This window comes from Gopherus flavomarginatus, chromosome 14 (assembly GCF_025201925.1).
Source record: "Gopherus flavomarginatus isolate rGopFla2 chromosome 14, rGopFla2.mat.asm, whole genome shotgun sequence".
Taxonomy (NCBI): Eukaryota; Metazoa; Chordata; order Testudines; family Testudinidae; genus Gopherus; species Gopherus flavomarginatus.
In genome coordinates, this window is record NC_066630.1 from 38,046,942 (window position 1) to 38,060,877 (window position 13,936).

Sequence of the window (13,936 nt, forward strand, 5' to 3'; positions counted from 1 at the left end):
CACTGTTCTGAGAGCAGGGTGAGACTGCCTGTTCATAAACACCGAGGCCCTGTTCCTGTTCCCACCGAATTCAGTGCTGCCAGATCTAGCCCGTATAGAGCACTTTATATCCTTTATCAAATATTAATGAGTGAATCCTTACAGTAACCGTGTGAGATAACAGATGCCTCAACGAAAGCACATTGACAAATATTCTGGACAGAGAGATTTTCCGTCAATAGATCAGGAAGCTGAGACAGGGAAACTGGCACACAGGGAATCCATGACAGAGCTGGAATGAGAACCCAACCCCCTGGCATTGCTCTGTTCGCTCCACTGAACCACACATAAATAGTACGTTCTTTTCGTTGCCTACTGATAGCAATAGGAGGGTTCAGAATTTGCTGACCTTGCATTCTGGAAGTTCCTCTGACTGGTCTGGGGGTTCCCGCCCTATACCAGCGATTCACCTGATAGTAGGAGAATAGTTTCAGGGCAATGATGGTATACACAAACATGGTCAGCAACCCTCCAGCTAAGAAACAAGAGAGAAAATAACGTGTTGTGGTAGTTCCAGGTTCAGTTTATCTTTTCTTCTCAAACACACAGACTTAGTACAGTGATGTTGTCTTTGCTGATTAGATAAAGGATATCAGTCTATCTATGCAACTTGCCTAATGCATCCATAAAATAGATTTGCAAACCAATTCCTTCTCATTACAACGAGGTGCCCAATGACACTTGACTGCTTGAGTGTCCTTTAAATATACACACACCTAGGGACCAATTTTCTGCTGGCGCCAACTTTGGCAGAGGGCCCTGGCAGCAGATATTCTGCCTAGAGAGGTTGTCACAAAGCCCACAAGAGCCAACACAGCCCCAAAGGTGGGCAGCCCTTGGCCAGGGAGAGGGCATGGCAAGTCAGCCAAGAGATGTCCTGGCTCAGTACATCGCTACTGAAGCCTCTGCCAGAGAGGCTCCAAGAGACCCCTAGAGATTAAAACTGCTGGACGGCAGCAGTGGCCACACTGCTAGCTCTCTCCCACTGGCAAGCCCCCCTATAGCGAAAGGGGCCTTGCTCCTATAGAGAAACACAGTGTAATCCGCACTGCCCTGGGAGGGTGGATCAATCCTTAAACCAGGCAAAGCTGTGAACCAGGAGGTTGGTAATAGAAGCGACCATTGAAAAGAAAGCATATGTCAGCACGATACCACAGATACCATAGGCTCTCTCTGGATTTAGTATAGGAAATAACTGCTGTACCTGTGACTTTTTAATGGCAAACAATGTAAGTAGTTAAAATCATAAAGCATGGCAGAGAAAGCCTCTTTAAATATGGTTTAATATGGTTTCCTTCTCCCTAGCGATGTAGCCATATCATATTAGTTACATTAGATGATGGTGTTACATCGTTAATCTGTACACCACAAAACCAAGTGACACTCCGAATGCAAAAAGTACCATTTTGAGAGACCTTCTTTATTTACTGTCACTCATCAGTTCACTGGACTGAATTAACACTATCATCCACCTCACACACTTACCCTCAAAAATCTGAATACAGATATTTTGTTTGTTTGGTGTATTATTAAATAGAGAATGCAAGACATGAAAAGGTCATGGCATACTAATAGTGCTGGGAATTATGGGTAGGAGTTCACTTGGCTGTGACATCTGGAGTTTCCAATGATTTACTATTTGTTTCAGCAGATGGAGCTATTGCTATTGCGTTACTATACATACCCAATGTGTTCAAAGAAAAAACTACTTTTTCTGCTTCATTATTTGTTGAAAGAATTGCCAGCTACATCCAGGCAAATTATAAACAATATGAGAGTTTAGCAAATTGGTTAACCTGCTATGTACATTCAGTGCCCAAGTTTCAGAACTTCAGGTTAACTAGTGTGCACACAGGTAGCATTTGTAATGATCACATAAGTGCATATGCAAACTGGGTGACTGCACACTCAAGTGACTAGCTGTGCATTTAACTGGTCATTTGCACCACCAATTAGGTTCATATTTTTGTATGTCCATTTGCAGGCCTTTGGGTCCCAAACTTAGGCCTTTATGTAATTCCTTCCGGTGTGCATGTAAAAAGCAGCTTTCACCTTGATAACCAGCCATCTCCTTCAGCCAGATTACCGCACTGAAGTCACAATCCAGTGTTTTAAAACATCACAGGTCACTACAACGGAAGTGACCTGGTGCCAGACTGGGACACTGAAAGATGCATCTGCCAAAATGAGCAGGTTTTTATAAAGAAGACATATTTACGCACAGGTATATTGGGAAAAGGAATATAAACAAGTACCCAAAAATTGAATATACATTTCCTAAAATATATTTTAAAAATATGTCTCCTTGTGGGAGCAGTGCTTTAAATTAGAATTTGGGATAGATGGCCTAATAACCTATTGTACAAGCATATATGTATTATATGAATCTATAGACCAACAAAGGTTTCTGTTAACATCATAAACTTTGAGAGAGGAGAACTGGGACTTCCTACTCCTCTTAGTACGCAGACTTATCATCATCATCCCTGGCAGAAGCTAGACACATGTACAAAGGGGCAGGGAGCAGAACACTTGGAACAGAAGGACAGAATATCTTGAAGAATTGTCTTTTAATATTCTGCATGCCAAACAAGTCAGATGAGTATGCATGCACATTACTAAGAACTTTGAGATGTCAAAGTCAGAATTTGAATGCCTGTTGTTCTGTGGCTCTGTTTAGAGACCACATGATACTGAATTACCAAGACTGCCTTACACACTTTTAAATATTTTGTCATATTGAATCTTATAAACAATCTATTGTGGCCAGCAGCCCTTCCCTTTTCTTCCCACCTGAAGACAAACATATCTGTTGTGTGACAAACTGCACATTACATTATAGTGCTGGCCATAAGTACCTCTACCACAAAGCAAACGTCTCACCTGGAGTTATGGCTTGCATTCTATAAACCATCACAGCTGGGAATGTTACCAGTAAAAAGAGGTTAACTGACTGCAACACCAAACCAACGCTTTCAGAGCCACGAACCTACAAAGGATAATAATGTTATAGCATAACCAGTGATTCTTTAGCCTTATCACTATAGCGCTTTCTAAATCAGGATGTTTTTGGTGACTTTACTGCTCATGAAAGTGCTGGATAGAAAGGAAAACTAGGAATGTTGCAAGCTTCCTCCATATACCTCTACCAAAGACCACTCATCATAGCCTCCAAGATATATTTCAACTCTAGTCTCCGACTCAAAGACTGAGAATTGTGCCAACTGTGTGGTAGTTTAGGGCTGATAAAAAGCTAGCTAGACTGAGGCCACATAACTCATTTTACTGGTGACCAAATCTAAATTTGACTCTTGATCTCCAAAGCTGAAACGCACGAGTGCATTAAACCTTACTACTTTGCTACTAACGTTCTTTACAGTCAATAATGGCTTATGGGTATTTCACTTCTCCCAGTAGATCCATAACAAGAAGTGTTCAGTCAGAAATATCATTACAGAGAGCAAGCACAATGCATAGCAAACAACCAGTTCACCTACCTTTCTTAAATACCTTTCTATAAAAACCGCAGGAAGTGCAAACAAAACAGAGGCTGAAAGGAAAAAAAATAACAAAACATCAGGAAATAAATCTGTATCAAATACATCTATGGTAAGTAAGTTCACGGGTAGGACTTAACTGGTGGGCAGTGATACGTTCTACTAGAACTTCTCTGGAGATCTACAAGTTGCAGCAGAATGAATGCTTTCATTTTTTAAAATGATGTTTCTAGCCCTTCTGGTTGTGAATATGCTGTTCTGAATGTGATCCAATACCAAGATGACACTTCAGACAGAATGAAATCATAGCTCCCAGGACTAAATGCTAAACTCTGCTCCACAGAAGTGGAAGGCCCTAAACACACCATGGAACAACTGTGGTTCCCTGCAAGGATAGGGACAGCATACAGTGGAATGTGGTGTGACAGAACTCATGTAGAAGAGTGGCATAGAGAACAGCTCCTACAGGGATAGCTTTGAACATTGGCTTGCTAAACCCAGGGTTGTGAGCTCAAGCCTTGAGGGGACCATTTAGGGATCTGGGGCAAAATAATCTTTGAGGGACAGTACTTCAGTCCTGCTAGTGAAGGCAGAGGGCTGGACTCAATGATCTTTCAGGGTCCCTTCCAGTTATATTTTTTGGGGGGGAGGGATAGTTCAGTAGTTTTGAGCATTGGCCTGCTAAACCCAGGGTTGCGAGCTCAAGCCTTGAGGGGGCCCTTTAGGGATTTGGGACAAAAATCTGTCTGGGGATTGGTCCTGCTTTGCGCAGGGGGTTGGACTAGATGATCTCCTGAGGTCCCTTCCAACCCTGATATTCTATGGACAGTTCTAAACTGCTCATTTATGAAGGCATATGGGTCCCAGTTGTTATTAAAGCACATGGGCTACTGAAGTGGCTATGCAGCTGCTCAGCATCAACCAGCTGGATTGGGGAAGGGAAAATGTCTTTTCCTACAACCCCTCTTAGATCTTTTGTCCAAAACTGGACTTTGCAAGAGGTGTTTCAACAGTTAGTGCCAAGAGGGGTGTGAGCTGTTCTCATTCATCTCAATGAGATGTTAACTTTGATACCTGACAAGGACAGTTTAAATTCAATACAGTTAACTATTTTACAGCTAATTATGTTAGGAGAAACATCCACTGATTCTTGTTTTGAGGACAGAGTCTGAGCAGAATATCATCACTTCCCCACCCTTGAGTAAATATATGAACATAAGACATACTGGGTCAGACCAATGGTCCATTTATCCCAGTATCCTGTCTTCCAACAATGGTCAATTCCAGGTGCTTCAGAGGGAATAACAAAACAGGTCATCATCAAGAGATCCATCCCCTGTCGCCCATTCCCAGCTTCTGGCAAACAGAGGCTAGGAACAGCATTCCTGCCCAATAGCCATTGATGCACCTATCCTCCATGAATTTATCTAGTTCTTTTTTTAACCCTGTGATAGTCTTGGCCTTCACAACATCCTCTGGCAAGGAGTTCCACAGGTTGAGTGTGTGTTATATGAAAAAATATAATGAAGCTGAAGGGAAAATGTAAAACAAAAAGCGCCATATGGTTAAATTTTTAGTGCCATATGTGGGGAATGAGATGTGCAGTTCTCACTAATAACAAGAGCTGAGTATCTCTTTTCCCGTTCTGTACAGTGAAAAACACCAACACCACTTAAAGCCAAAATCCACTTGAATTCCATGCTGTTTTCAGCAGCATCCTGCTGGAGTGTGGGGTTATTGTATCAGATCTTTATTTTCAGAACTGATTTAGATTTTTTAAACGATTAGCATTTTAAAAACTGCTCACTTTTTCTGCGTATCTGCACGTGCTGGGAAAGAGGCAGCAAACTGCTCTGTAAATCAGGAAGGTTTAAGATATATAGCCATTCTGAAGTTAATAGGAACTGTGCATGCACAGTAGCTGCAGAATCAGATCAACTGTACTAACTACTGACCTCACACACATTAGGGGAAATCAGAGCTTTGATTCTGATGGAATGATAATTAAACTTGTTACCATAAGGGGGCTGGTCCCAGACTGTGGAACAAACTGCCCCAGGAACCAAAGACCATCTCAAACCTCCCCACCTTCTGCTCCACGTACAAGGTGCACTCCTCTGACCTGCCTTCTCTAACACTAATACTCAACAGCATAAACATTTAAAAACATAAACAAAATCCTACCAAAACAAAGCACTCCATTGCACACACAAATCTCCCCTAGGGGAAGGAGAGAACAAATCACATGTGATAGATGTTAGTCACGTTGCTTAATGCACCACTGAAAGGCACTCAGGCCACAACGCTTTGCTGGCATAACTATGTAGGCCAGGGATGTGAAAAGGTGTGATCCCTGATCAATACAGCTGTCCTGGCAAAGCCTCTAATGCAGAAGTAGTTATACAGGCAAAAGTGCACTTTTGGGGGACTCGTACTCTCACCCTCACCCATATTTTGCTCCGGGGCCTGAAAGAAACATATTGTCAAAAGCGCAGGTTATAAGCTATGACCATTCTAGCAGCACTTTGCCTGTATAATGCTCAGCACAGCTATACCAACAAAGCATTCCTAGTGCAGAGCTGGCTTCAGACATTATGGTGATGAGGGCAACAGGCTAATCAATAGAACAGAACAGAAACTCTTCCTCTGAAGCCTCTCTCCTAGAAGCTAAAATTCATAATAGGTGTAAATGGATTCAACTCTGCCTTCTCCAGTGGAGTTACAGCTACTTATACCATTGGTCTATTTGGCCCTGAGATTTCATTGCTAGGAGATAGATTTTTAACACCTTGTTTAAGGAAAATCCAAGTCTCAAAGCATCACTCATAATAATTGAGCTAGGTTCATCCTTGGTTTGGCATTCTCACTGAATGTGCTTTTGTTTGATTTAATTAATGCTGCTTGTAAATATGGAAATATGCAAAAAAAGAGAAAACCAAAAGCTATTCTGCCTCTCCTACGAGGGATTTAAACTCTGCCAAAAATGCACATCTGGGTTTGTATGATAAAACTGGACACTGTTTGTGATCCAGAAAAGTGAAGAGAAAATACGTTATAGAAATATTTCATGGGATGTTGTTAAATTCAAAAGTGACACTATTAAGTATTCAGCAAATGATATTTGCACATTGTCATCTTACCAGCAATGAGATATACTGCTGGCCACTTATAGGGGTCTTTCAGGAAAACTGAGATTATCTTTACAGGGTCAAATAGCAGTCCATATCTGAGAGAGAAAAACAGTGAGGTGGTGCAGAAACTTTATGGTTTGATACTTAGAACCATGGATACTACACTTCTATCTAATTATCAAACTAAGAAAAGATGCTTGTGTCATTTCTCGTACTCGCTCCCCCAGACCTTGAATCCCCAAACGTCTCCCAACTGTAGTTGTTCAAAATGGAGAGCATGATTCCCCCAACTTTTGCGTTTGAGGACTGAAATCCGATTCCCCTGTATTCTCTCTCTGCTCCAGCAGAGACACTACAGTTTATCATCACCCAGGGATTCCACCAGAGGGAGCAGTTGTAAAATTTTGGCGAGAGTTCTGCAGGAGCCTTGCAAGTGGCATGTGCCCAGAAGATGCATTCAATCAGCACACATTCCCTGGCACTCCGGCCCTGCCCCCTCACTAGCCAGTCTTGCCCACTTGCTAGGATGCACTGACAGGTTCGAAGTCTCCTAAAGAAGTCGAGATTGTGTTGCTTCACTTCTCTTCAGATGGACCTGTTAGTTGGTTTTCCTGATTTACATTCCCCCTTTCCTAGGTTAATAGTTTTTCCAAATGCAGTAGAACCTTGATTTTATGAACAGCCAATTATAAGAACCTTTTTTTTTGCTGCCAAATGTGACTTCAATCCCTCAGCCAATGTTCAAGCAGCTGAACAGGTTTGAAAAGACTAAGAGATCTGGCAGCGAAGGAAGGCAGTTCCCTCAAAGCAAAATCAGGCATGCTGTATACATGTGTTACCATTTATTAAGGACACTCACTGAACAATTACTACATTCACGTATGCAGTTAACTTACTGTAATTTTCAGATTTCAATTTTATTAAATTTTCGGTTCCCAATTAGTTCATAAAATAAGGGTCCTACAGTAATGCAAAATATCCTTGATGAGCTGGTTCTGATCATAATCATATTATAAGGGGCCAGATTCTCAGAGGGTGTACATTGGTGTAGATCCATTGACTTCAATTGATTTGCACCAATTAGCCCCACCTGAAGATATGGTCTTACACTTCTGTAGCATCTTTCACTCCAAAGGATCCCAAAATATTATACAAATTATGGACAAGATTCTGCCGTGGGCACCCTCCGGCTTGGAGGCTGCATAGGGTCTACATGGCAGATGAACACATGAGGAATTCTCTCTGTGTCATCCTTTGAGAGGATGCTGCATGCTCTACACAGTATGATTCGGGACATCCCCTACACAGGGAGTCAGTAAAGCAAATTCTGTGCATCCTCCCTCATTCTTGGACACTGGAAGAAGGGTGGAGCACAGTCTGGTCCTATAACCAGACAGCAGCCCAGAAATGCAGCTACCTTGGCAGTGGAAGGTAGCAATCAGGTGGACAAAGGATGCACAGCATGACTGGGGGATGCCAGGAATTTTGGTGAAGGACAGCAGGGCAAACCTGTACTCGGCTGAAACATACCATGGGATTGTTAATGTTCAGGAAGAGCAAACAGGTTTCTAAGGACTAAATTATTTAGTAAACATCATGGAACTTAACTTATCCACAACTGAAGGATGAAGGGCTGAGTTAATCATGCTGGGATCGGAAACCATGGTTAGAGAATCTAGGTATTTTGAAATCTGAAGCTTAGACCACTATGCCATCCTGTCCAGCAAACAATTGTGGGACACCGTCATAGTGTTCAGGGGAAAATTTGATGCAGTTGTTTCTTTTTCTGTTTACTGATTAATCACAGAATGACTCCAGTCAATATACGCCTACTCCCCCTACAACTAAGAATTCAAGTTCCCCAGAACTGATGACCACTGCTTTTCTTTTTTGGTGACATACTTACCTGAAGAAATTCTCCAGGCTCATGTGAACATGTGTGAGGACCTAGAGTAAAGAAACATACACAGTTCACCAGAGTTCTACACAAAAACACATTTAAAATATCAGCATTCAGATTAGCTGGAAACGGCTTGCCTGTAGTCTGCAAGAACTAATTTCCTTTACATAAACCAAAAAGTTGATGACAAATGCATTCTTTTGGATTCCTTTGATTAGAATAAACCAGAGTAGCTAAGAAGAAGCTGATGGGTCCATTCAGAATAGTCAAGTTTATGTAAGAGAATACAGGTCTGTCACATCTTACGCTGGGGTTACTTTCTGCAGTCAGCACGTAAAGCGAAAATCACGTATAGTCAAAATTACATTGAGTATAATGGTGGGCGGAATCGCCCGCACTACAGGTACAGTATTAAATTTGTTATTTTTCTCTCTTGTTGTTTTTTTTTGACCACATAAAGCTGAAATCGCGCATGTTAAATGCACGTAAGATGCGACAGACGTGTAGCCTCTTTTTTCCCAAACTGATCACCAACTCCAACTTCTTAAATTTGACATTTGTTTTATTCTGCTTGACAAAAACCCACAATCTATTCAATAGATCCCAGGGAAGACAACAGATCTTACTCTTCTCTCCTAAGGTGTAAGTCAGGAGTCACTCCCCATAATGGAGTTACATCTGTGCACAGCTGGTGTAGGAAGAGAATCAGTTTCAATTATAGTACAAGAAGCCTGCTGTGGGAGATGACAAATTTCAGGGAGGGAGAGTGTTAAACCCTAATGATGAATATGGAGGAAAGGACTGATTGCTTTGCTCAGTTGGCTGAGCAAGGCTTGCGTTCCCTCTCTAGGAAGAAGAGAAGTCCTCTCTCTAAAACAAACAAAACAAATATATTGCATTGGCTATCCATGGCATTACACCAGATTTATACCAACAAAATTCCATTGACTTCAGGGGTCTGAAACTGTGGGGAAACACACTGATTCACTGGGATCTATTAGAGAAATATGCTGACCCACATTAAACAGGGCTTCCTGTTGTATCAACCTCTCCCTGAAGGAAAAATGCATTTACCCACCATTTTCCCACAATTCTAAGCTGCAGGTACTTGCAAAGAGTTAGTGATATACATAAAGGAACACAAAGAGAATGGAAAGTTACTGACTTGGTACAACAAAAAAGTGACAGCTGCTGGCTCTAAATTTAGGAGCCGAGACAAGAAATACCAAACATTTTTTTAAGTATTACCAAGTAAATCATGAAAGCTTTAATCTATTCAGCACCTCCCTGTAAGGGTTTAAACTCAGAAACACTAATCAAACATCTATTATCGATCTAAGTTACTTGGTGATTTTCCACTTACCAATAGGACTACAGACCAGTTAAAAATGCCTTGAAAATTGTTGAATCCACTCCCATATGATAATAGGGATTCGCACAACACATGACAGCTAAGAAAAAAAAAATGAAGAATTACTGTAATGCTTCCATTTTCATTGAAAATTTAGTTTTCAATAGAAACTGTAGTATCTGAAAGACAAATATATTCTCACTTTAATTTTCCTCTTCAGTGGCTTCTTAGAAAACTTTGAAATTAAGAGCTTGTCTACATGAACAGTTAATTCGTGGCATGCTGGACTGGGTGTAAATCTACCCTGTTCTAGCCTCCTATATACTAAGCGTCCATGTGGACCCTGCTGACGTCCGCTAACAGTTCAGTTGTGCAGTATGCTGCGTTGAAACAGGAGAATATTAAAGTGTACTGGGGAAATTTTAGTGCATAGTAGCAGGGTACACATGGACACTTAGTGCACGGCAGGCTAGTGCAGGGTAGATGTATACCCAGCTTGCCATGAACTACATAGAATCATAGAATATCAGGGTTGGAAAAGACATCAGGAGGTCATCTAGTCCAACCCCCTGCTCAAAGCAGGACCAGCACCAGCTAAATCATCCCAGCCAGGGCTTTGTCAAGCTGGGCTTTAAAAACCTCTAAGGATGGAGATTCCACCACCTCCCTAGGTAACCCATTCCAGTGCTTCACCACCCTCCTAGTGAAATAGTGTTTCCTAATATCCAACCTAGACCTCCCCCCACTGCGACTTGAGACCATTGCTCCTTGTTCTGTCATCTGCCACCACTGAGAACAGCCGAGCTCCATCCTCTTTGGAACTCGGTAGTTGAAGGCTGCTATGAAATCCCCCCTCACTCTTCTCTTCTGCAGACTAAATAAGCCCAGTCCCTTCAGCCTCTCCTCGTAAGTCATATGCCCCAGCCCCCTAATAATTTTCACTGCCCTCTGCTGGACTCTCTCCAATTTGTCCACATCCCTTCTGTAGTTGGGGGACCAAAAATGGACGCAATACTCCAGGTGTGGCCTCACCAGTGCGGAATAGAGGGGAATAATCACTTCCCTCGATCTGGTGGCAATGCCCCTACTTATACAGCCCAAAATGCAGTTAGCCTTCTTGGCAAGAAGGGTACACTGCTGACTCATATCCAGCTTCTCATCCACTGTAATCCCCAGGTCTTTTTTTGCAGAACTGCTGCTTAGCCAGTCAGTCCCCAGCCTGTAGCGGTGCCTGGGATTCTTCCTTCCTATGTAGGCAAGTCCTAATCTTATAGGCCAACCATAGAAGGCAATAATGTTATAGGGTGGCAGTGTGGCCTAGAAACTCCACCCTAGACTAGAATTCAGAAGACCTGGTTTGTTTCACTAGCTGTAAAATGTGTTCCTCTTTTGTCAGGGAAAAGTGCTTGGGGATCTAGGGGATGACAAGCCTTAATCATTATTAATGGACCTTGCAGGTGTCCAGAAAGCAGCAGAAAGGCTGTTATTCTCACCCAGGCTCCAGCAGTGACTCCTAGCCTTGCTTCCTTCTTTTTCTCCAAGAAATGAATTAGCTGCTAAATTGCTCAAGGAGGGACAGATTCTGCAATGTTTATTCATGCGGAGCAGCACTCACTCCCACAGGTAATCCCAAGGAAGCCAACAGAACTACTTCCGCAAGTACTGTCAGTCCTACTCAACATATGGGTTGCAAAATCTGGCACAGAGGATACAATATGGCTGGTTGCTACAACTATGCTACCCCCATCATCAGCCCAACAGGCTGAATAAGAAACACAAATTGTTCCTATCAACAAATGTTCCAGTAAGGAAAGAAATGGGTTTAACCAATATTTGGAACAGTTTCAGGTTGAAGGATAATGACAGTAACTTATAACTTCAAAGCACCCTTGACAAACACTAAGGCCCTGATCTTCAAAACTGTGCATGCCTAAAGCTACGTTTTAGTCACAGGTATTTTTAGTAAAATTCGTGCACAGGACACAGACAGTAAACAAAAATGAACGGCCCGTGACCTGCCCATGACCCCTGACTAAATCTTAGGAGTGCCGTGGGTGCTTGTGGAGGAGGGGTGCCCAGGGGGCGGGCTGCAGGTGCTCAGGGAGGTTGCTCTGCTCGGGGGGCACCGTGGATGCTAGGAGGGTGCCAGGGGTGCCATGGGTGCATGGGGGGCAGCCCGGGGAGTGCTGTGGGTGCTGTGGGGGCAGCAGCCTGGGGGGGGGGGTGCTGCAGGGGCAGTGCCTGCAGGTGAAGGCAGCGCACAGAGCTAGGAGCTGAGGGAGGGACCTGTTGCTGCTTCCAGAGAGCCCCCCTGCAAGGTAAGTGCCACCCAGAGCCCTCACCCCCTCCCGCACCCCAACCCCCTCCAACTCCCAAACTCCTCCTGCTGCTGTGGGGAGACAGGGGGGCCCGAAACTTCCCCAGCAGTGGCCAATGCAACTGGCCCAGGAGCTGCCTGAGCTGCTCGGGCAGCCCCAGAGCCAGCTGCATGGGCTGCTGCAGAAGTCATGGAGGTCATGAAAAGTCACAGAATCTGTGACTTCCGCGACCTCCACGACAAACTCGCAACCTTATGCATACTCCTAACAGACATGAGCATTACCTGTGCACACAATTACCCCTATTCCATGCATTATGATACAGGGTGAAATCCTGGCCTGGAGATTTGGGATTCCAGATCTTGGGGATATAGATTAATACCAAGAAAAATGGGATACTGCCTGCTTTTCCCCCAGTTTCATGACCATAAGCTCAGGTCAATCAGTTTGCCCCGTAACAGCCAGTATTTACTGCTGCAATACTTTCCTCTTCTGTGGGGCATCACTTCTCATCTATAACCTTTATGGTAAGATGGACTTTCACCTTCTCCGTTTTCTGTGGCCTATCCTCTTGATTCCCCACTCCCCTTGCTTTTGTATTCCACCTCCTCTGTCCTTATTGTTGTTTCATATCTTCCCATCATCGCCTTTCCTTTGCCCCTAGTTTCCCCAGTCTCCTCTTTGCCCTCTACCTAACTTACGTTCTTATATTTTTATCTTCATTCATCTCACTAATGGGTCTGATCCTTCTCTCAAACCATTGTATACCATTGTAACTCCATGTGACTTCAACAGGATCACTCCTAATTTATACTGACGCTCACGTATTATGGAATTATAATTAATTTCACAATGCATAAGCAGGATCACTTATGCAATAGACCATTCCCTTTCCTTCAGCAAGACCAATCAACTATAATCTAGTTTGCTGTTCAACGCTGATTTTTGGATGCTGGAACCTGCCGAAGACTCCCTCTCAGAAGCTGTATGATAAATCCCAGTATGGTATCTCTCTTATCATGGAAGGGCAAACTATACAAAAGGAGGCACATGACCTGGCAGCTGATTTCCTACATTTCTTACAATGCATCCAGAGACACAATTCTCAGGCCTGGTCGACACTTAAAAGTCAGGTTCACATACCTGCGGTGCTCAGGGATGTGAAAAATTCACATCGCTGAGCGCCACTGCTATGCCAACCTAACCCACAGTGTAGACATGTCTAGGATGATGGAAACATTCTTCCATTGACCTAGCTACTGCCATTGGGAGAGGGAGATCACCTAAAACAATGAAAAAAACTAGGGCTGTTGATTAATCACAGTTAATTCACACAATGAACTCAAAAAAATGCATTGCGATTAAGCGCAGTTTTAATCGCACTGTTAAACAAAAGAATACCAATTGAAATGTATTAAATATTTTGGATGTTTTTCTACATTTTCAAATATATTGATTTCAGTTACAACACAGAATACGAAGTGTACAGTGCTCACTTTATATTATTTTTATTACAAATATTTGCACTGTAAAAATGATAGACAAAAGAAATAATATTTTTCAATTCACCTCACAGAAGTACCGTAGTGCAATCTCTTTATTATGAAAGTGCAACTTACAAATGTAGATTTTTTTTTGGTTACATAACTGCACTCAGAAACAAAACAATGTAAAACTTTAGAGCCTAGAAGTCCGTTCAG

General features: G+C 42.7%; 1 protein-coding gene across 6 annotated transcripts in view; it reads right to left on the reverse strand.

Annotated features, from left to right (window-relative positions):
• The window catches only part of LOC127034283 (diacylglycerol O-acyltransferase 1-like), a 48,214-nt gene that overhangs the window by 21,740 nt on the left and 12,538 nt on the right, over nucleotides 1-13,936 (reverse strand). For 4 of the 6 annotated variants that reach the window (XM_050922977.1, XM_050922976.1, XM_050922980.1 and 1 more), the window contains exons 3-8: nucleotides 9,931-10,018; nucleotides 8,574-8,614; nucleotides 6,677-6,762; nucleotides 3,537-3,589; nucleotides 2,923-3,028; nucleotides 389-514 (exon numbers count right to left, since the gene is read on the reverse strand). In XM_050922977.1, the coding sequence (XP_050778934.1) occupies nucleotides 389-514; nucleotides 2,923-3,028; nucleotides 3,537-3,589; nucleotides 6,677-6,762; nucleotides 8,574-8,614; nucleotides 9,931-10,018 (500 nt within the window). The remainder of the gene's footprint in view (nucleotides 1-388; nucleotides 515-2,922; nucleotides 3,029-3,536; nucleotides 3,590-6,676; nucleotides 6,763-8,573; nucleotides 8,615-9,930; nucleotides 10,019-13,936) is intronic. The other 2 variants (XM_050922979.1, XM_050922978.1) reach the window with 1 other exon arrangement.